This window comes from Lepidochelys kempii, chromosome 12 (assembly GCF_965140285.1).
Source record: "Lepidochelys kempii isolate rLepKem1 chromosome 12, rLepKem1.hap1, whole genome shotgun sequence".
Taxonomy (NCBI): domain Eukaryota; kingdom Metazoa; phylum Chordata; order Testudines; family Cheloniidae; genus Lepidochelys; species Lepidochelys kempii.
The window spans coordinates 6,243,852-6,264,864 of record NC_136391.1 but is presented as its reverse complement, the minus strand read 5'-3'; the positions used below and the strand labels follow the sequence as shown (position 1 = coordinate 6,264,864).

At 49.1% G+C, this 21,013-nt stretch overlaps 1 protein-coding gene across 4 annotated transcripts in view; it reads right to left on the bottom strand.

Moving 5' to 3' along the window:
- The window catches only part of PLEKHG4 (pleckstrin homology and RhoGEF domain containing G4), a 172,707-nt gene that overhangs the window by 111,470 nt on the left and 40,224 nt on the right, over nt 1-21,013 (bottom strand). For all 4 annotated transcript variants that reach the window (XM_073307290.2, XM_073307293.2, XM_073307294.2 and 1 more), the window contains exons 4-6: nt 16,802-17,014; nt 12,495-12,618; nt 11,310-11,403 (exon numbers count right to left, since the gene is read on the bottom strand). In XM_073307290.2, coding sequence (XP_073163391.1) covers nt 11,310-11,403; nt 12,495-12,618; nt 16,802-17,014 — 431 coding nt within the window. The remainder of the gene's footprint in view (nt 1-11,309; nt 11,404-12,494; nt 12,619-16,801; nt 17,015-21,013) is intronic.

Genomic DNA, 21,013 nt, shown 5'->3' with positions numbered 1-21,013 from the left:
AAAACTTTTTTTCTGGCCACCCAGTTGAAGAAAATTGTTGATGCCCACGACACAATGGAGCTGCGAATGAGGGGTTTGGGGTGTGGGAGGGGCTCAGAGCTGGGGCAAAACGGTTGGGGTGCATGGGTGAAGGCTCCAGGGTGGGGCTTGGAATGAGGGGTTCAGGATGTGGGAGGGGGCTCTGGGCTGGGGATGCAGGCTCTGGGGTGGGGCCAGGGATGAGGGGATTGGGGTGCAGGAAGGGGTTCCTGGTTTGGTGGGAGTTGCGGGCTTATCTCGGGCAGCTCCTGGTCAGTGGCGCAGCGGGGGTACAGAGGCAGGCTTCCTGCCTGTCCTGGCACGCGGACCGCGCTGCGTCCCAGAAGCGGCCAGCAGCAGGTCTGGCTCCTAGGCGGAGGCGCGCAAGCGGCTCCACGCAGCTCTCGCCCGTGTGCACTGCCCCCACCAGCCCCCATTGGCCGGGAACCAGCCAATGGGAGTGCAGAGCTGAGGCTTGGGGCGGGGGCAGCGCACGGAGCCCCGTGGCCACCCCGCCTAGGAGCCAGACCTGCTGCTGGCCACTTCCAGGGCACAGCACAGAGTCAGAACAGGTAGGAACTAGCCTGCCTTAGCCAGGCAGCACTGCCGCTGGGACTTTTAACCCAGCAGGCCTATTCCTAGCTATTCTGGGGCCCTACGCATACCCCCCGCGGAGTGTGGGTGGGGGCCCAAGCCTCTGCGGGGGGGGGGCTGGCTTGGGAGGCAGGGGGGAACCGCTCCCCAGCACTCACCAGTGGTGAGTGCAGGCCCGGCCCTGCTGCAGTCCTCAGGGGAGTGCGGGCAGGGCAGGGATGGGGGCGGGGCTGGGGTGGAGCAGGGGTGGGAAGAGGCAGGGCTATCTAAGGGCTTATTAACTAGGACAAAGGAATGAGAGTTATTTATCGGTTGAAGTAAGGAAACATACACACACATGAGTTACCATGTAAATCCTAAGAATGACAGAGTTGTATGATCTGTCAATTCAAAGTGTCTTTCAGGGCAGACCCAGGGGGCAGCTCCTGGAAATCTCTGGTTTCTCTTTAGAGTCTCTGGCCCTTCAGAGTTCAAACAGCCAAAAAAGATTCAGTTTCTTCTTGTCAGGGATTTTTATTCCCTTCCCCTAGAGTTCAAGAAGATGGGACGAGTTCACATGCATATCTCTCCTTCTTGGGTGGGGGGAACAATCAACAAAGTCTTTTGTCCTCTGATGCTCCACAGTGGTTTGTCCGGTGTCTGTGGGCCTTCTTTTGCTGGGCAGGAGATAACACCTCCTGTGGCAAACTACTATTTTACAATTGGTAATGTTTCTCTCCCAACTGGGGGGGGGGGGAGGGGGTGTTACCGTTTCAGAGCAAACATTTAAATATTACCTTATAACATGGGATAGAGATATTATCAGTGAGATTAATGCATGCGGCAATTTACAAACATTTCATTGAATCTAAACATGAAATACATTCTTATAAGACTCATACCTATTTTGAGCAGAACTAACATACAGGTGACCTGCTCTGGTCTCCAGCCACAAGCTTGTCAGTTCTTAGCTAATGTCTGCAGCCTGGGCTAGAGCTGGCATCTGGTTTGCCAGCGTCAGTTTTCTTTACAGGGAAAGATTGTGGTTTGAATTTTGCGTGCCAACACAAACTTTTAATCCTGTAATCTGCTGGTTCTGCATGTCGAAATGGGAAAAGGGTGGCAGTGGAAAGTGTGTGTGAGGGCAACAGAAAAAGCAACAGTTTGCAACAGGCAGTTTCCCGTGTTGGTCTTGCCTTTTAAGGGAGATGGTTGATGCATGAAATGTATATCTCTGTATTCTCAGCTAAAACTGATCCAGGTCCTCCATAAAACAGGAAGATTCCAAATATTTGAAAGACATTTCCTTTACTCTTGTAAGTAGCATTTGGATCAGCTAACGATGAAGCATAGTAATCTAGGGCCTGTAGTCTTCATATTGAAGCAGAGAGCTAACATCATGGGCCGCTGGTCCTTTATTTAAAATTTTAGGAGTGTCATGCTGTTCATTAGCAGAGTCCATTAGGAAGCCAGAAGATGGGTTCTTGAAGTTTTGTGCTTGATAAGGAAGGTGGCGGGAAGATGCTAACCCTTTATCTATTTGAAAAGTCTCACATTTGTTTTGGGTCTTATGATTTTTTTCTTTATAAAATCAATGTGCTCCCAATATGCTGAGGCCTAGACATATCAGTGAGAGGGGGCATTGTGTCCATAGCCGAATCTCCACATGCGGAACAGAGTTCACTTTTGTTTGATTTTAGTTAGAAGGTCTTAGAATCATAGAATCTTACAAATGTCAAGGCTGGAAGGGACCTTGAGAAATCATCTAGTCTGTCCCCTTGTGCTGAGGCAGGAGAAGGTACACCTAGACTAATGGTTTTCAAACCGTGGGTCGCGACTCAGAACTGGGTCATGGAATGGAGGGGACAGGGTCGCGGCAGCTCTGGTCAGCACCACTGACTGGGTCGTTAAAAGGTGGCAAGACAGACTGGAGAGTCTCAGGAGACTGTCTGTGACTCCATGGTAAGACTGTTATAATGATCCAGGAGTTCACATTTGGTACCAGCTTTGCGAAATCTAATTATGGAACACACCACCAGTTTCGGGTGTCTGCCCTGTTTTTGACTGTTTGCCCTGAGGTAGGCATTCCTGGTTGTGAGCCACACCAGAGAGTGTGACAAAAACAAGCAGAGAAAAATCCTGCAGGTGTTAGATCACTAATTACCCTTCAGAATTTCACTGTGCACTGGCCCAGTCCTGCTGCTCATTAACCAAAGAGCTGCCCAGTGGCACTGCACAGCAGCCATGAAAGTCACCTGGCTTTCTGCTGTGCAGAGATGAGGAGAGCTTTCTAACCCATTTGCTCAGCAACTACAAGAGTCCATAACTTGTGAGGAGAAGAGGGAAATTAGGTAGCCAGGAAGGCTATAAAGATTGACATTTCCCCTCTGATGGGCAGTTAACATTACGTCCTAGGAACAACAGCCAGAACAAGTTCTCAGCACGGGTATCACTCCCTAACTTCACTGGTCATACAGTATAATCAGTGTATACTGATGACAGCTCTTCCACAAAGAGCAGTGTCCTGGAGAGAACCTGAAAGATTCTGCAAAGCAGCCCAGTCAGACAGAGATATGTGGAAATGACATGCTTTGTTCTGTATCAACAGGGTGTAGTGGGATCATGCTACACTCCGTTTTAAGCAGAATACGGAAACATATTTGATTTTTCTTACAAAATACATATGCTGTTGGAAGCTTCTGTATTGCTGAAAGAAGTCTGTATCTATGGAAGTATGAGCATGACTGATAGGTATAAAGTATCTGCACCTAAGGCACAAAGGCTTAAATTCACAAAAGTACTTAGGTATCCAAGTCCCAGTTCCAGGCTCCACTGCGATTCACAAAACTTCCACTGAACTTTGTAGCCACCTAAACTCACTAAACTTTGCAGTAAAAGATCCCTAGCTGCCTATGTGTATGCCTCTGGGCTTGTACACAGCTGCCTCCCTCATTCTAGGTATCCAGACACCTAAGCCCCAGGACGATTCACAAACCTAACTCGTGTGCAGGACCCAATCCGGTACATGCCTGCTGAGTACAGCGACTGGATTGGGCTCCTTAGGCAAGTTGACACAAAACACCTAGGGCGGTGGTTGGGAGAACAAGGAGGATCTCCCTCGTAACTTTTAACGCAGGGGTTAGGGCACTCAGTTGAGATGGGAGAGCCCCCGCCCACCGTTCAAGTCCCCTCTCTGCCTCAGAGGGGGAAAGGATTTGAACAGGGATCTGCTACCTTTGAGGCGAGCACCCTAACCACTGAGCTATGGGATATGTCTCTCCTGTTGAAGCTGTTCCATTGTGGAGAACTAATGAAAGAGTGATTTAGGCCAGAGTGAGGGAGAAAAGACAACCCTGAGAATTTTGGGTGGCACGTATAAGAGACTGGGGAAGGCTGTGCCTTCCCAAACAGCCCCGCATGGCCCCGCCCATGCTCCACCCTGAAGCCCCCTCCTGCTTGCCACTAGTTGGCCCCAGCCCAGGCAGGCTGCTCCTCTTCCGGGAAGCCTGCTGGGGCTGGAGCTAGGGCGGTTGGCACTTCGGATGGCTGAGGATGCCCAAGTCCAGGGCTGGGGGGGGGAGGGCCGCCTGCTGCCCCCTGGTGCTCCGGGGCTGTGAGGGGGCATGCCAATCGCCTGCCCAGTGCTCTGGGGCTGGGCGGGGGAACCATACATTGTCCGCTGGTGCTCCGGGGCTGAAGGCGCTCGGGTGGCCTGAGGCAGGGGGACTGGCGGCCACTGGGAGGGGGCCCTCTGGGATTCAGCAGGGGAAGGGGGGCGGGAGGGGCAGGACCTCAGGCAGAAGGGGTGGAGCTAGCCTCCCTGAGCTTGTGGTTCACCCACCGCCCATGCCGAAAATGACTCTTACCTGGTGGTTAGTGCACTCACCCAGCATGTGAGAGACCCAGAGTCCACTCCTCCTGCTCTAAGGATGCTTTAATTATTTAGCCACCGTGCAATAGCTTCAAGGCAGAGATTAGGGGAATACCCTCCCCCATCAGCATGTCCTATAGCCCTGGGGCTAGAGCATCCACCTGAGAAGTAGCAGAGCATGCTTCAAATCCCTTGTTCTCCTCAGGCTGAGGGGAGATGTGAACCAGGAGTCTCCCATGTGCCAGGTGAATACCCTAACCACTGGGCTAAAAGCTATGTGGGAGGTCATCCTCCCCACTGGCTGCTTGCGAAATTGGAGTGGACGCCTAACCCCAACGAGGGTTCCTGGCTGTGAATCAGTGGCAGAAATAGATGCCTGCCAGCAGCCTGGATTCAGGCCCCTATCTCTGAGAGGGGGTTAGAGAGGAGCAGCTTAGCGTACATCCTTCTTGTTGACCTGTCCCATTGGCTAGCTTAGGCAGCTCCCCACCTAGCATGCTGGCTTTTGTGACTCGCAGTTTAAGGCACCTAATTCTCCCCATTCGTTGTATGTGGAGCCAAGGCACCTAACTCAGGCTTTGTGGATCACAGGGAGTTTCTAGCACCTAAACGTTAGGTATTGTAATGCTCCTTTTGTGCAGATTCCAGGCCAAACTCCTTGTCCTTCAGCCATGTCATTTACACATTTGCCTTTGGAAACACTACGGAATGTGACAGGTTTACATGGAAGAAGGACAGGTTCAGGGTCTGAAATAGTCCAGGATCTATTTTCCATTTCTCAACAGAATTAAAAATATATGGCTTAGCAAATTCCATTTGCACTGCGTTCCAATGAGTCACATTCAGAGACCACTGTGAACTCGGCTTGAAAGGAAGGAAATGCACAGCTAGTCACTGAAAACGGGATAGCCACATGCACCTGCGTCCTCTCATTTTAATTATTCCCTAAATAACTCTGGCCCGTTGATTCTCGCAACCACATTATCAGATAACTGCAGATGTTCCATCAAATTAGGTGAACAGACAGGAGAAGGTGGGTAGTACAGCGGCGGGAAACAGAGGAGAGGAAAACAGAAGTAGTTTGTCTGTGGGGAGCTCCCACAGAGTTTTTTGCCTTTCTGGCTTCTGTGAGCAGTAAATACAACATCTGAAGAGGCTCTTAGAAGGAAGACAATACGGATAGTGAGCCATCAGCTGTTGTGACCTGCCCAGGAAGTGCCATGTTTGTCTGTCTCCCAGAGAATAGAAACAACTTCGTCTGTACAAAGTGCAAGCTGGTCTCCCTATTGGAAGAGAAGGTTAAAGGACTAGAGACCCAAGTATCAACCCTGCGTTGCATCAGAGAAAATGAAGACTTTCTGGACAGAAGTCAGCATTTGGTACTGCAGGCAGAGCATGCTGAAGATTCAGAGAGGGCAGTGCAAAACGGGGAAGAAAATTGGCAGCATTTGGCCTCCAGAAGAAAGAGGAGAACCCATATACCCCCAGTGCAGATAGAGGTAAGAAACCGTTTTCAGGCTCTCTGAACAGGTACTACTGCAGAGAAGGATTTGGAAGAGCCCTCTGAGGGAAGGGATCAGAAGGAGACCCTGTCGACCGGAAGGCATCGGATGCATTGTCCTAGGGATGGGGGTTCCACGACCACCACTCCCAAGAGAAGGAGATGGGTGGTGGTGGGTGGGGACAGCCTCCTAAGGGGGACAGAGTCATCCATCTGCCGACCAGACCAGGAGACTTGAGAAGTGTGCTGCTTGCCTGGAGCTATAATTCAGGATGTGACGGAGTGTCTGCCAAGACTGATCAAGCCCTCGGACCGCTACCCCTTCCTACTTCTCCATGTAGGCACCAATGATACTGCCAAGAATGACCTTGAGTGGGTCACTGCAGACTACGTGGCTCTGGGAAGAAGGATAAAGGAGTTTGAGGCGCAAGTCATGTTCTCATCCATTCTCCCTGTTGACGGAAAAGGTCCAGGTAGGAACCATCGAATGTGAAGGTAAATGCGTGGTTACGCAGGTGGTGTCAGAGAGAGGGCTTTGGATTCCTCGACCATGGGATGTTGTTCCAGGAAGAAGGATTGCTAGGAAGAGCTGGGATCCACCTAACAAAGAAAGGCAGAGCATCTTTGCAGGCAGGCTTGCTAACCTAGTGAGGAGGGCTTTAAACTAGGTTCGCCGGGGGATGGAGACCTAAGCCCTGAGGTAAGTGGGGGAATGGGATACCAGGAGGAAACACAAGGAGGAGGGTAAAACGGGGGGGGGGGGCTCCTGATTCATACTAAGAACGTAGGGCAATCGGCTAGTTATCTTAGGTTCCTGTACACGAACGCAAGAAGCCTTGGAAACAAGCAGGAAGAACTGGAAGTCCTGGCACAGTCAAGGAACTATGATGTGACTGGAACAACATAAACTTCGTGGGGTAACTCACATGACTAGAGCACTGTCATGGATGGGTATAAACTGTTCATGAAGGAGAGGTGCCGGAGAAAAGGTGGAGAAGTTGCACTGTATGGAAGAGAGCGGTATGATTGCTCAGAGCTCCAGTATGAAACTGGAGAAAAGCTTGTTGAGAGTCTTTGGGTTTAGAGGGGAGAGCAACAAGGGTGATGTTGTGGTGGACGTCTGCTGTAGACCACCGGACCAGGAGGATGAGGTAGGCAAGGCTTTCTTCGGACAATTAACTGAAGTTTCCAGAACACAGGCCCTGGTTCTCCTGGGGGACTTCAATCACCCCTGGGAGAGCAATACAGCAGTGCATAGACCATTCAGGAAGTCTTTGGAAAGTGTTGGGGACAACTTCCTGGTGAAAGTGCTGGAGGAACCAACTAGGAACCATGCTCCTCTTGACCTGCTGCTCACAAACAGGGAAGAATTGGTAGGGGAAGTAGAAGTGGGTCACAACCTGGGCAGCAGTGACCATGAGATGGTCGAGTTCAGGATCCTGACAAAAGGAAGAAAGAATAGCAGCGGAATGCAGATCCTGGACTTCAGAAAAGCAGATTTTGACTCCCTCAGGGAACTGATGGGCAGGATCCCCTGGGAGGCTAATATGAGGAGGAAAGGAGTCCAGGAGAGCTGGCTGTATTTTAAAGAAGCCTTAGTGAGGGCACAGGAACAAACCATCCTGATGTGCAGAAATAATAGCAAACATGGCAGGCGAACAGCTTGGCTTAACAAAGAAATCTTTGGTGAGCTTAAACACAAAAAGGAAGCTTAAAAGAAGTGGAAACTTGGATAGATGACTAGGGAGGAGTATAAAGATATTGCTCGAGTATGCAGGGGTGTAACAAGGAAGGCCGAAGTACAATTGGAGTTGCAGCTAGCAAGGGATGTGAAGGGTAACAAGAAGGGTTTCTACAGGTATGTTAGCAACAAGAAGGTGGTCAGGGAAAGTGTGGGCCCCTTACTGAATCGGGGAGGCAACTAGTGACAGATGATGTGGAAAAAGCTGAAGTACTCAATGCTTTTTTTGCCTCAGTCTTCACAGACAAGGCACTGGGCAGCACAGTATGGTGAGGAGGTGAGCAGCCCTCAGTGGTGAAAGAGCAGGATAAGGACTATTTAGAAAAGCTGGACATACACAAGTCCATGGGGCCGCATGCAATGCATCCGAGGGTGCTAAGGGAGTTGGCTGATGTGATTGCAGAGCCATTGGCCATTATCTTTGAAAACTCATGGTGATCAGGAGAGATCTCAGACAATTGGAAAAAGGCTAATGTAGTGCCCATCTTTAAAAAAGGGAAAAAGGAGAATCCGGGGAACTACAGACAGGTCAGCCTCACCTCAGTCCCTGGAAAAATCATGGAGCAGGTCCTCAAGGAATCCATTCTGAAACACTTGGAGGAAAGGAAAGTGATCAGGAACAGTCAACATGGATTCACCAAGGGCAAGCCATGCCTGACCAACCTGATTGCCTTCTATGGTGAGATAACTGGCTCTGTGAATATGGGGAAAGCGGTGGACGTAATATACCTTGACTTTAGCAAACCTTTAAATATGGTCTCCAACAGTATTCTTGCCAGCAAGTTAAAACAGTATGGATTGGATGGAATGGACTATAAGGTGGACAGAAAGCTGGTTCGATCATCAGGCTCAACGAGTAGTAACCAACAGCTCGATGTCTAGTTGGCAGCTGGTATCATGCGGAGTGCCCCAGAGGTTGGTCCTCAGGCCGGTTTTGTTCAACATCTTCATTAATGATCTGAATGATGGGATGGATTGCACCCTCAGCAAGTTCGCAGATGACACTAAACTGCGGGGAGAGGTACATACACTGGAGGGTAGGGATGGGGTCTAGAGTAACCTAGACAAATTGGAGGATTGGGCCAAAAGAAATCTGATGAGGTTCAAGAAGGACAAGTGCAGAGTCCTGCTCTTGGAACAGAAGAATCCCATGCACCGCTACAGGCTGGAGACCAGCTGACTCAGCAGCAGTTCTGCAGAAAAGGACCTGGGGATTACAGTGGACAAGAAGCTGGATATGAGTCAGTGTGCCCTTGTTGCCAGGAAGGCTAACGGCATATTGGGCTGTATTAGTAGGAGCGTTGCCAGCAGTTCGAGGAAAGTGATTAGTCCCCTCTATTTGGCACTGGTGAGGCCTCATCTGGAGTACTGTGTCCAGTTTTGGGCCCTCCACTACAGAAAGGATGTGGACGAATTAGAGAGAGTCCAGCAGAGGGCAACAAAAATGATTAGGGGGCTGGGGCACATGGTTTACGAGGAGAAGCTGAGGGAACTGGGGTTATTTAGTCTGCAGAAGAGAAGAGTGAGGGGGGATTTGATAGCAGCCTTCAGCTACCTAAAGGGGTTTTCCAAAGAGGAGGGAGCTCGGCTGTTCTCAGTGGTGGCAGATGACAGAACAAGGAGCAACGGTCTCAAGTTGCAGTGGGGGAGGTTTAGGTTGGATATTAGGAAAAACGTTTTCACTAGGAGGGTGGTGAAGCACTGGAATGAGTTACCTAGAGAGGTGGTGGAATCTCCATCCATGGAGGTTTTTAAGACCTGGCTCGACAAAGCCCTGGCTGGGATGATTTAGTTGGGGTTGGTCCTGCTTTGAGCAGGAGGTTGGACTAGATGACCTCCTGAAGTCTCTTCCAACCCTAATCTTCCATGATAGTACTTTTCCTCTGGCAAAAAAACAGGAGTATATAACCATCCATCCCCTGAGATACAGTGGAGTATGAACATCAAAATATATTCTAGTCTATACTCTAGGCAATAGAGTACTAGGGTACCGGCCTAGGACTCAAGCGTACAGGGTTTTATTCCTAGCTCTGCCATTGGCCTGCTGGGTAAGAAAGTCACTTTAATTTCTCTGTGCCTCACTTTCTCCATCTGTAAAATGGGGATAATGATACTGACTAATGATACTGATAGTGACTAATGATACTGAAACTTCCAAGCTCAGAAGGGACCATTCTGATCATCTAGTCTGAACTCCTGCATAACACAGGCCAGAGAACATCCCCAAAATAATTCCTAGAGCATAACATTTAGAAAAACGTCCAATCTTGGCTTTAAAATAGTCAGTGATGGAGACTCCACCACAACCCTTGGAAAATTGTTCCCAGTAGGAGGAGTGGGGAGAAGAAACCCAACTGGTTTGAAGATGGAGCTTGATAAATGTATTAACAGGATTATACAACTGGGGTACCTATGATAGCAGGGAACTGGACTCAATGACCCAAGATCCCCCCTTCTAGTCCTATGTTCTGATCACCCAGTTCCCTAAAAGCATTACTGATTTCTAGGAAGTCTGTCATCTGAAACACAGCTATGCACCTTTCAGAGCCCTGACCCGGGCACCAAGGAGCGACACTGTGAAATGAAAGACAGTCCCTTTCCTAGGAGCTGTGACTGTTACCCTGGCAGCACTGGGAGCAAGAGCTCAGCACCATGAGATACTCCCTTGCCCCAGGGGCGAAGCATGCTGCTTGGGAGCTTGAGCACAGCTCCCAACTCCACCCAGCTTTGGAAGGAAGAGAGGAGACCCATGACTCAGCCCCAGCTCTCTGATTTGGCAGAGCAAAGCACCACCCACGCAGCCAGCAGACTGCCCTCTCTGCATGCACAAGTGTCATTAAAATCTCATCATGGGTTCATTCAGAGTCTGATTGAGTGGACACCCTGCAGGGCCAAAAGGCCAGTGCAAAGAGGCACCTGCTTAACCATGATTACTTGTAGCTACAACTCGTTACCTCGTTTGGATTTCTAACAACAGATGGGAAATAAGTTCTGATCAGTGTCAACACAATACACTTGATTTCCAGCTGACTGACATGAAAGCCTTTGACCTGAAACAAGATTAAGTTACAGCATGTCTGCTTCCAATCATTCACCCCCTTGCCAGATCAACAGCAGTACACGTTCCTCCCAATAGCACTGACATAAAGCACCGCCCTTCTCCTTCAGGGACAGTCCCGCGAGCCACAGCCCTAGCCTTTCTGCTTCACTTCTAATGCGTCTTTGTAGGTGACGGTCCACTGAGTATTTCACGCAGCTGATGAATGAAAACAAAATCTTGATGCCAACAGAGACACTCGCCAGAAATGTGGTTGCACATTCTGAGCAGAGTTCCATGGACAGCACTTACGGGCCTGGGGACAAGGCTCTCAGAGTGGCTGAAAGGAGTGCAGCTGTTTCCCCCCCAAAGTCAGGGCTCTGGCTTTTCCAGAGGACTGGGAAGTACAGGCAAGGGGTCCCCCTGAAACAGGGCAGCGCTCCACCTCCTGAAAGCAGCCAAAACCTGGGATGGCACAGATGGATTTCAGGGCAGCTGGCAGCTGGAACGCAGCAACCACACCAAAGAGCCTGGGGCCAAAGGGCTGGGGCTGCTTCTGCGGGCTCACCTGTACTAAGCTGAAAGCCTTAAAAAGGGCAGGAACTGGTGAACAGCGACGAGCATCTACCAGAATGGTTAGGCCCAAAGCTCGGCACTCTGCTCTGTGAGGAAAGGGAAAGAAATAGTTAGTGTGTCATTGCTCCAGTGCAGCACGGGTTATTCATGGGGTACTGTTAGATAACATGGGGTACCATGCCGGGCATACCCACACCACTCTGTAAAGGGAAGCCACTAACTGGCGTCTTTTTATTAGCCACAATATCTTCCCTTTGAAGTTGCCTAGGCTGCTCTTTCTTCTTCCCTTTTACTGCTAAGTGAATTCCTGATGCCCCACCTACCACACCTCCTCCCATGACACTGTCATTCTTGCCATGCCGCACCACACCCCAGACCCCAGCAGCAAATCTGCAGACAACACAGACTATCACATCTCTCTGGAGGCAGGTAGTGAGGAGGAAAGCCATGGGGAGTGGCAGCACTCACTGACTATGCCCAAGGGCTGGCACGCAGCAGCCTTTCGGCTGCACTGACGACAAAGCTCACACTTGGACCTAATCGTATTTTTCAAAGCATTACAGAACGCAGACCAGGAGCTAAGACCTAACGGAGTCTGCGAGGAGCTGGAAGAAGCCCCGTCAGCCAGGGAGCCCATGGCAGCAGCAGTAGGGGGGAAACGACACAGCACGTGACAAACGGATACATTCTGAATGCGTTTAGCCCTTCCTGGCAAACTGCATCACATCCGTGATGCCAATATGTCGCTCGTCCACCTGAGGCACACTTGCTCAGCCTCTGCAGCTGCCTTCGTCACTGGAGGACAGGCTGTCAGGAAGGTTGTTTCCTAGAACTATGTCACGGGGCTGTTGCTGGGCTACCCCAGAACTGTCAACGTCAGGTTTTCTAAGCCCTATTTTTGGAGTTAATGCAGAAGAGTGAGAAATGGTTTGGATTTATGGCAATGCTTGGAAACGTAGAACAAGATACACATAACGCTGCTGCTTAGCATGCGTATACCGCACGCTGCATGTCCAAAGCACGCAGTCAGCGGATCTGTTGCTCGTGCAGTTTCAGAGCTGTTTGGGGCCATCTCCTCATGCTGCCAAAGGACGCCAGCTCCATTCAGCTAGCCCCCAGTCGAGTTTGCCCTGTCCTGCCTGTCTGACACCCTGCCCAGCCTGGAAATGGCACCAACCTTGGGATGCTGTGTAAGTACAGGAGGAGGCCCACCAGCTCGTTGGTGTTGCAATGGGGGTTTAGCCAAATCGTGTTCCTTGTGGTGATTATGGCCACTGCACGTCCACATTTGTCTCTGGTGCCTGAAAATGAGAATTTATTTTAACATCTGCCATTTGTCAGAGCCTTGACGGATCCTCCCCACCCCCCACAGATTACCCCCAGGGCAGCCCATCTCACCCACAGCCCTTAGTTATGCTCCCTGTAAATTACAGCATCGCTACTGGGACCAAAGGCTCTTCCCCCACTTCCCACCCCCACAGAATTGAGCACACAACCTCTACAACATGCCAGTGCCCATCGGGAGAAGACCAGGACCTGCCATTGAAGCAGTACTATAGCCACTGAGAGGCACAGATAACGCTCGCTGTTTGCACGGTCTCTAATAAAGTTCTGTTGTAGTTACTGGAAACAGCGATTCAGGCCCACACTCAGCACTGCACAAAGTAATACAACTCAGGCTTGACGGGCCTAAAGCCCTCTTGGCCCTCAGCCAGCGTGATTACTTCTGCAGCTGATTGCTGTCAGCTGGAAGGAATTTAAACAGCTTTGAAGAACTGTGTGCAGCCTAATCAAATTCAGGACTAATACTCCAGGCGGAGGGAGGAAAGCCCAGTCTCCCAGCACACAAAGCAGCAGGCTCCTCTTCAGAACAAATCTACAGAGAGAGAACCCGCAGCTCCCACTCCAGGGCCAGCGCAAGGTGGAAGCATCAGAAGCATGGCTTTCCCCTCACTGTGGAGGAGCCCATCACACTATGGTAGCCCTAAAGGGACAATGGGCGCTGGGCACACACTGTTAACCTTGCAGGAGGTTTGGCGTCCTTCTGCAGGGGATGCCAGCGGGTTAAGGTGTGAACAAAGAGAGCATGCACAAGGCAGCTGATTCCCCCACCCAGAGCAAGCTGAATTCCCCAGGGCTCTGTGCGTGGAGCAGGTGAAAGACCTTTGCTTTCACCAAACACCTTTGATCTTGCCAGCCAGGAAAGGAGAGCTGAAAGGCAGTTGTGGCTCTCTCCTTCATGACAAAAATTCCAGGGGCAGAAGTTATGGGGGGAGGGGGGCGGGTTTAAGAGGTTATCCATCTTTATCCCAGGAATTCTGCAAGATGTGTTAATTGGTGTTCAACAATCCTCCTTGCTTGGCTTGGGATTGCTTGGCTCTGCACTGAGAACAAGGAAGCAAAGGACCCAAGGGGACAGTGCAATTGCACCCGACCGGTGTGTTTCAGAGTTCTATATTTCACCTCAGAGATCCATACCTGGTCTCTTCTATTCAACAAAACTGGCAGAGACCCCCAGGCAAGGGCAAGTTACCAGCATTGCTGTATCCCACGATCTCACTGTTCTGAGGAGACCGCTCATCTATACAAGCTGGGAACACATGTCTCTTGTTCCAGTCGTAAAAATGGCATGACATGATTAAAAACATCCCAAGAAACCTAACAAAAGCAGAATCCTAAAAAAATAATAATTAAATTACACTTTTCTGTATCTTACCCACTTGGCCCCTGCTGTCCCTTGGAGGGAATGTGAATAGAAATAAAATGAAGTAAATAAGTCATTTCAGTGAGGGCACAATGAGCCCCAAATAAACAGATCTGCTCTGCTAGGAGCAAACCTCTCAGTGAAGTCCAGCAATGAGAGCCAGGGCCCCGAGCAGCCATTATTTAAAACAGAGGGGAAATCACAAGTAGGGTTAACTCCTTTTCAGGGAGCAGGACCATTAAATGGTCTTTGTTCTTCTAAAGTCAGGTCTGAAAGGGAGATTAAATAAATCAGGAGCACTGTTATTGCACCTGGAATATTGTGTTCTGTTCCAGGCAATACACGACCAGAAAATGGTGATAAAATAGAAAGAGTTCATTAATAATATACGTAGCTCTGTGAGTTAAGAGAGAAGTCCTCAAAACTCTCATGCTCCAGGACATTATCTGACTTCCTGAGAGATCAGGACAGAATCCTCTCTTTATGGACAAGATGATACAATGGTCAAGTTCAGCAGGGGTTGTTTTCACCTTTTTCTTAAGCATCAGTTATTGTCCTCAGAATTATTAACCGCAAGAACTGGATTAAACTTTCCCCTGATTCCCACATAGGAGTATAGAAATTACCTGACCAGATCAGACAAGGGGTCTGTCTCCATCAATGGCTGGTACTGGATAATTCATAGGAAAGTGCAAGGGTTGCCGCAATTGACTAATGAAACATCCTGCCCAGAGGAAAGCCTCTTCTGAACCTCCTCTGTTAGTTCCTACCCCTTATAAAACTATATTTACTCTCTTCACTGTAACCATGGTGTTCCCATAACCCCTACCCATGTCTAACATCTCATGGGGGGGGGGTGTCTGTGTGTGTTTGAGCATGTGCGCATCTCCCCCAGCTCACACTCCTCCACTCCTCCTAATAGTATGCTGGGCACTCCCACTTCCCGGGGATGATTTGGATGCATTTAGTGCTTCTGATGTTGCTCCTCCCTCAGATGAAGGTTCCCTTCAAGCATTTCTGGAAGGCTGCACCTGTGTTCATGGGTTATTATTTCTAAGTGGTTTACGTGCATGTGACATTTTTGGTTTGCATTTTTCATAGATTCATAGAGTTTAAGGGCAGAAGGGACCATCAGATCATCTGATCTGACCTCCCGTATAACACAGGCCAGAGACCTTCACTCAGTTACCCCTGTGTGGAGCCCAACAACTTGTGCCTGGATAAAGAATATCTTCCAGAAAGGCATCCAGACTTGATTTGGTAGTTTGTTCCAATGGTTAATTATCCTCACTGTTAAAAAACGGGGCCCTATTTCTATTTTGTCTGGGTTCTATGTCCAGCCAGTGGTTCGTGTTCTGCTTTTCTCCACTAGATTAAAGAGCCTTTTAGTAGGTGTTATTTTCTCCCCACGAAGGTACTTATATACAGTAATCAAGTTGCCCCTCGGCCTTCTACACATATTGAGCTCCTGAAGTCTCTCATTGTAAGGTGTTTTCTCCAGCCCTTGAGTCATTTCTGTGGCTCTTTTCTGCATCATACTGGAAAGCATCATACTGGATGCAGTATCCTGGTGTTGGTCTCACCAGTGCCATATGCTGAGTTAAAATCACCTCCCTACTTCTGCCCACTATTCCCCTTTACACAGCCAAAGATTGCATTAGCCCTTTTTGCCACTACAGTGCACAGGGGGCTCTGCTTAGTTGCTGGTCCACTGTGTCCCTTTTCCGAGTTGCTGCTTTCCAGGACACAGCACCTCATTCTCTAGGTACAGCCTGTATTCTTTGTTCCTAGACCTTGCATTTGACTGTATTAAAATACATTTTGTTTGAACAGACCCAGCTTACCAAGCTATCCAGATCATGATGTATGACTGCTGTCTTCTGCAGCATAGTTATAGCCATATGCTCGAAAGCTTGTCTCTCTCAACAACAGAAGTTGGTTCCCTAAAATATATTACCTCACCCACTTTGTGTCTCTAATATCCTGGGATCAACACAGCGACAACTGTCAGTACTGGGGCTTGTGACTTTGCATTGGGAATAAGGAGGGAGGCAGTAGCTAGCTAAGTGGGGCGGTTGTCACTCTGTGTGGGTTTGCAGAGAGCCGAAGAGAAGGAAACTGGAGGGGTTTGTTGGGGAAAGTTTACTGGCACCGAAGCCAACCAGGAGCACCCAAGATTCACTGCTGGACCGGAACTCTGTCCTGGATTCCTGAGCTCTGAGTCTAGATGCAGTGCTTGGCATCCACCCTTTCACACTGGACACTCATGGTAGATGAACCCTTGTTCTAATGCTCCCCTTATCTTTCTCCTGCTGTTTTTCTAAATTCATCCCTCTGTAAATAAATATTTCCCTTTCCTATATTCATTGTACTGTTCCAGTGTGTATGTATTTACGTTGGGGATTGGAACAGGTGCCCCTGGGGTGGAAGGGAGTTTCCCTGCTGGGTTCCCGTGTGCACCTTTCCTTGACCGCAGCCACCCCACAGAGTGGACTCCGTCTTGGCCACAAGGGTGTTATAGTTACATTAGGACTCCTGGATGCAAATTATCCAGTCCTTCTTGAGAGTGAGTTCCTGTTTCCTGCCAGTCCGCGACTCAGCTTGAAAGCTCCAAGAGCTGGCGAGCGAATTTCAGAAATGTTTCTAGTGAAAGGAATACGGCACACACAGACCTCCTGCCCCCCGGGAAAGTCTAAAATGCACCCCTACCAGCAGCACACCTACATCAGCCCTTCTCCAGCATAACACTTCCTGCCCATCCCTCTGGCTCAGTTACTCACCTGGCAGACAGGCAACTCCACTCGTGAGTACGTCGAGGTTCACTTCCTTTGCTGTGACAGGTGCAGTTTGAAAACTTCTGGGTGCCACATCAGATGGGGGCTCCTGGTGAGTAACAGCTGCTGAGCCTTCCTCTGGGGAACAGACTCGACCCACTGGCTCCCACGAATCTGTACACACTTCTTTTATCTTTTCTCCCCCTTTCAGCCGTGTTCCTGTAAAATAAGAATAATCCCACTGGTGTCAAGGGCCTGGGAGCAGAACACATCCCCTTTCAGAGGTGTCAGCTAACAAACTCCAGACGCAAGAGACCTGCCAGGACCACCGGCACCCCAAAGCTCTTCAACAGCTAGTACCGTTACCAAGTAAACTGCTGCATCAATACCTGCTGTCACTACGCCCCTTATTTACTAATAGAGAGACATTTGGAGCTACTTAGTTAAACAGCTGTTCCCAGAAAGCTGTATCTCTTCCACTGTGGCTTGAAGTGGGACCCCTGGGAACTCTAGGAGCGAATGCTGCTGTTTATAGGGTGACGCCCATCCCATGCTACTTGCAAGCTCCCTTTTCCCAGCTTTTTAAATAAAAAAGTTTTAAGTTGTCTTTGTGCCCTACGAGAATTCTGGGCAGCAGGTAGGAACAGGGACGGGTTCCAGGCCTGAAGGTCACGGACACATTGAAGAGTTTGCTGGTTATCTTATGATGACATCATTCTCTGATGGAGTCCAACTCTGGATACACTGGCCTACCCCAGATAAGTGAAAGAAAGGATGCCTTGTGCCTGGACCACATACTGGGAGGGAGGAGATTAGGGTTTCATAAATACATAGACTCCAAAGCCAGAGGGGACCACTATGATCATCTAGTCTGATTTCCTGTATAACACAGACCGGCAAATGTCTCCAAAATAATTCCTAGAGCAGATCTTTTAGAAAAACAGTCCATCTTGATTTAAAAATTGTCACTGATGGAGAATCCACCACAATCTTTGTAAATTGTTCCAATAGTTAATTACCCTCACTGTCAAAAATTCACACCTTCTTTCCAGTCTGATTTTGTCTAGCTTCAATTTCCAGCCACCAGATCACGTTTTACCTTTCTCTGCTAGACGGAAGAGCCCATTACTAACTCTTTGTTCCCCATGTAGATACTCACAGACTGTGATCAAGTCATCCCTTAACCTTCTCTTTGTTAAGATAAACAGATTGAGCACTTTGAGTCTATCACTATAAGGCATGCTTTTTAATCCTTTAATCTTTCTTGTGTCTCTTCTCTGAAACCCTCTTCAATTTATCAATGTCCAATTCACCAGAATTGGACACAGCCTCAGTCACACCACTGCCAAATACAGAGGTAAAATAACCTCTCTACTTCTACTCAAGATTCCCCTGTTTATGCATGATTTTATGTTTTCTTCCTGGTTACTGATAAAAATGTTAAATAACATAGGGCCAAGAACCAATCCCTGTGGGACCCCACTGGAAACACACCCATTCAATGATAATTTCACTTTACATTTTGAGAGCTATCAGTTAGCCAGTTTTTAATCCATTTAACACATGCCATGTTAATTGTATATTAGTCTAATAAGTGTTATGAAGGGAACAGATATATGAGCAGCAGCCTAGTGGAAGACCTGGGAATAGAACTCATGATCCCTAAGCTTGCAGTTTAATGCACTAGCTATGGCAGAACTGGTATGAAATACCCCAATGGCTTCAGAGCTTTGTGCCTGGGGAATTTCAGACCTGGTCATGTACAGGGCCCTGAGTCTGGAACTCTGCTATGATGCATATTGCAACAGACAGAATATCCTATAATATCCTGAACAAAAGTTTATCTTATGGAGGTAAGATAAACTTTACTGAACTGAGTTCAACCTTACTGAATTTGGGGTCCACTGTATTAAAAAATGTGGGTGTGCATGTGGAATTTATGTATTTCCATGGGAAGTGCAAATGGGAGAACAGCAAGGGAGTGGTCAGGCTAATTCACTCAGGTGGGACATCGGTAGAGAAGTCACCCCTGGAAAGGTGCACATACACTAGTTCAAACTGGGTTCCCCAGGGACCAACAGACAAAGACAGGGTCTGCGTCCTGTTCCAGAAAATGGACAGGACCCCAGGTCCATAGAGGGTCCCAGTCCTTAGGGCAGGACTGGAAGGACCAGGGCTACTGAGGCCACATAAGATTGATGGCTTGTTCTGAGCTAAAGCTGTGATGAACTTGTAATCACAAGGCATCCCCGTGGGTGGCGGGGTGAAGAACTGCTCCTGCCATGTTGGGGTGAACCCTGGTAAGTTTATTAGCATGCATGTAGGCTCTTTTATTGTGTTTAATATGTTTCCTTTGTAACAGCTTAAGAATAAAGTTGGCTCAGAACTGTAGCCATTATACCTGTTAACCATCTTTGTAGAGAAAGCAAGCAGGTGTTCTTTGGCAATTTGTCTGCGCTGGGAATAACACAGTGAAGGCAGGGAACTGTGCAGTCTGGAAATACCCTGGTCAGAAGGGAGAGGGACATGGGTCTCCATGCAGATAGCCAACAGCTGGGGAGGTGGAGGCCTGAGAGTGGGTGCCCTGGCTGGACCACAGAGGGGAAATACAGGAGCAGTTGCGCTGAACTGACAGGTATGTTCGGAGAATTGTCATTATGATTTGGAGCAGGGGCTGTGGGATTCTGTGGCTATCCAGCCTGCAGTCCCAATGAGAGCGTTTGCTTTGGATTAGTAATTGCATCATTACAAGCAGGTTCAACCTGTCCTGTAGAATGGTCACCAAGGAGGGTAACTGGCAAAGCTGTGTCCATCTGGAGCAGCAAGGAAAGGTAACCACTACGAACCACAAAGAGGGAACTGGAAAGGAATTCAGCGCACAGGAACGTCTCTCTCTCATCCTCCCAACCGCTGCCCAGCACTGAGACAGATAGCAGGGCAGCTGTGAGCTGAGCACGGGCCATTCCTCACCCAAACCAGGGAATACACCCCCTCTGCTTCTGCACCTAGACTACATCGCTATTTGTAACATATTAAATGCAAGAACAAATATGTTTGCAGAACACTGAAGCCCTGACTGAACTGATGAGGAAAGGCATCTCTCAGAGGTACAGCCACTCTGGCTACAGCACAGATCAAAGCTGCAAGTAAGCAGTTCTAGCAGAGACATTTTTTCAGAAATATGAATGAATTGTGCATGCTTGTGACCTCACCCTTTGTGCTGCCATCGGCAGGGGGGTCAGTATTTAATAGTGGACACCAAGCAAACCTAGGTGATTCAGCAGCTGAGTCAGTCCTGATCCAGTACCCTGGCACACCAGCCATCCGCTCCCAAGTTCCACTCTGTGTCCCAATTCCACTATCTGGGCTGGACAACTATAGCTGGAAAAAACACTCGGTACAACTGTCTTCTACAGGCTGCAGCTGCTGGAGCTGCCAGAGACTAGTGCACTTCAACTCCTGGTGGCTCTCCGTGCTGGCCTCCCAGTGTGGGGAGGGGGTAGGAAAGAAAGGGGAACCTAAGGATATTAAAAGAGAGAGAATATGCCAGGACAACTGGAAGGGGGAACCTGGAGAAGGGAGAGAGAGAAGGGACAGTTGCCCCTGGAGATGCCAGAGAAAGAAAGGGCTACTGGTCCTTGACTTCCATTTGCCCAGGGGGCGGGACTAGAAGGAAGAACCTAGGCAGTTGTAAGGAACAAGTCCATGGGAAGACTAGAGAGGAGAGAAGGAAAAGGGGGAAATCTCCTGGTGTGAGCTACAGGGGACTGCAGGTCACTGGGCTTCCCAACCAGAAGGCCAGAGCCAGTTGGGCAGGGGGCTAGTGTTGCTGGAGCTGTGCAGCCTTCACACTGCACCAACCTGACGTCTGCTTGGTCGTGAAAAGAAGCCAATTCCTGGGCTTCATGAGGTAAGTATTTCACTGGCCCAGCCAGGTTGGGGCATTCACACCTCACTGATAACAGGGCTGCAGCACATCTGTTCATGTTAATGCAAAGTTGTGAAGGGGGGGGAGCTTAATTTTTAAAAAATGGAAATTGCAGAATGTAGCAGATTGCAGCAAAATCTGCAGTGAGAGCACGGGCATACGAACTTGCCACACCTGCAGATTTCTCCTTTCCCTGAGGTTAAGGCAGCAGTTGTGGGGGAGGGCTGCGCTGTACAGGTTGCAAAGGGGCTTTGAAATTCCTCTTGCAAACTGCCTCAGCAACAGCCTAA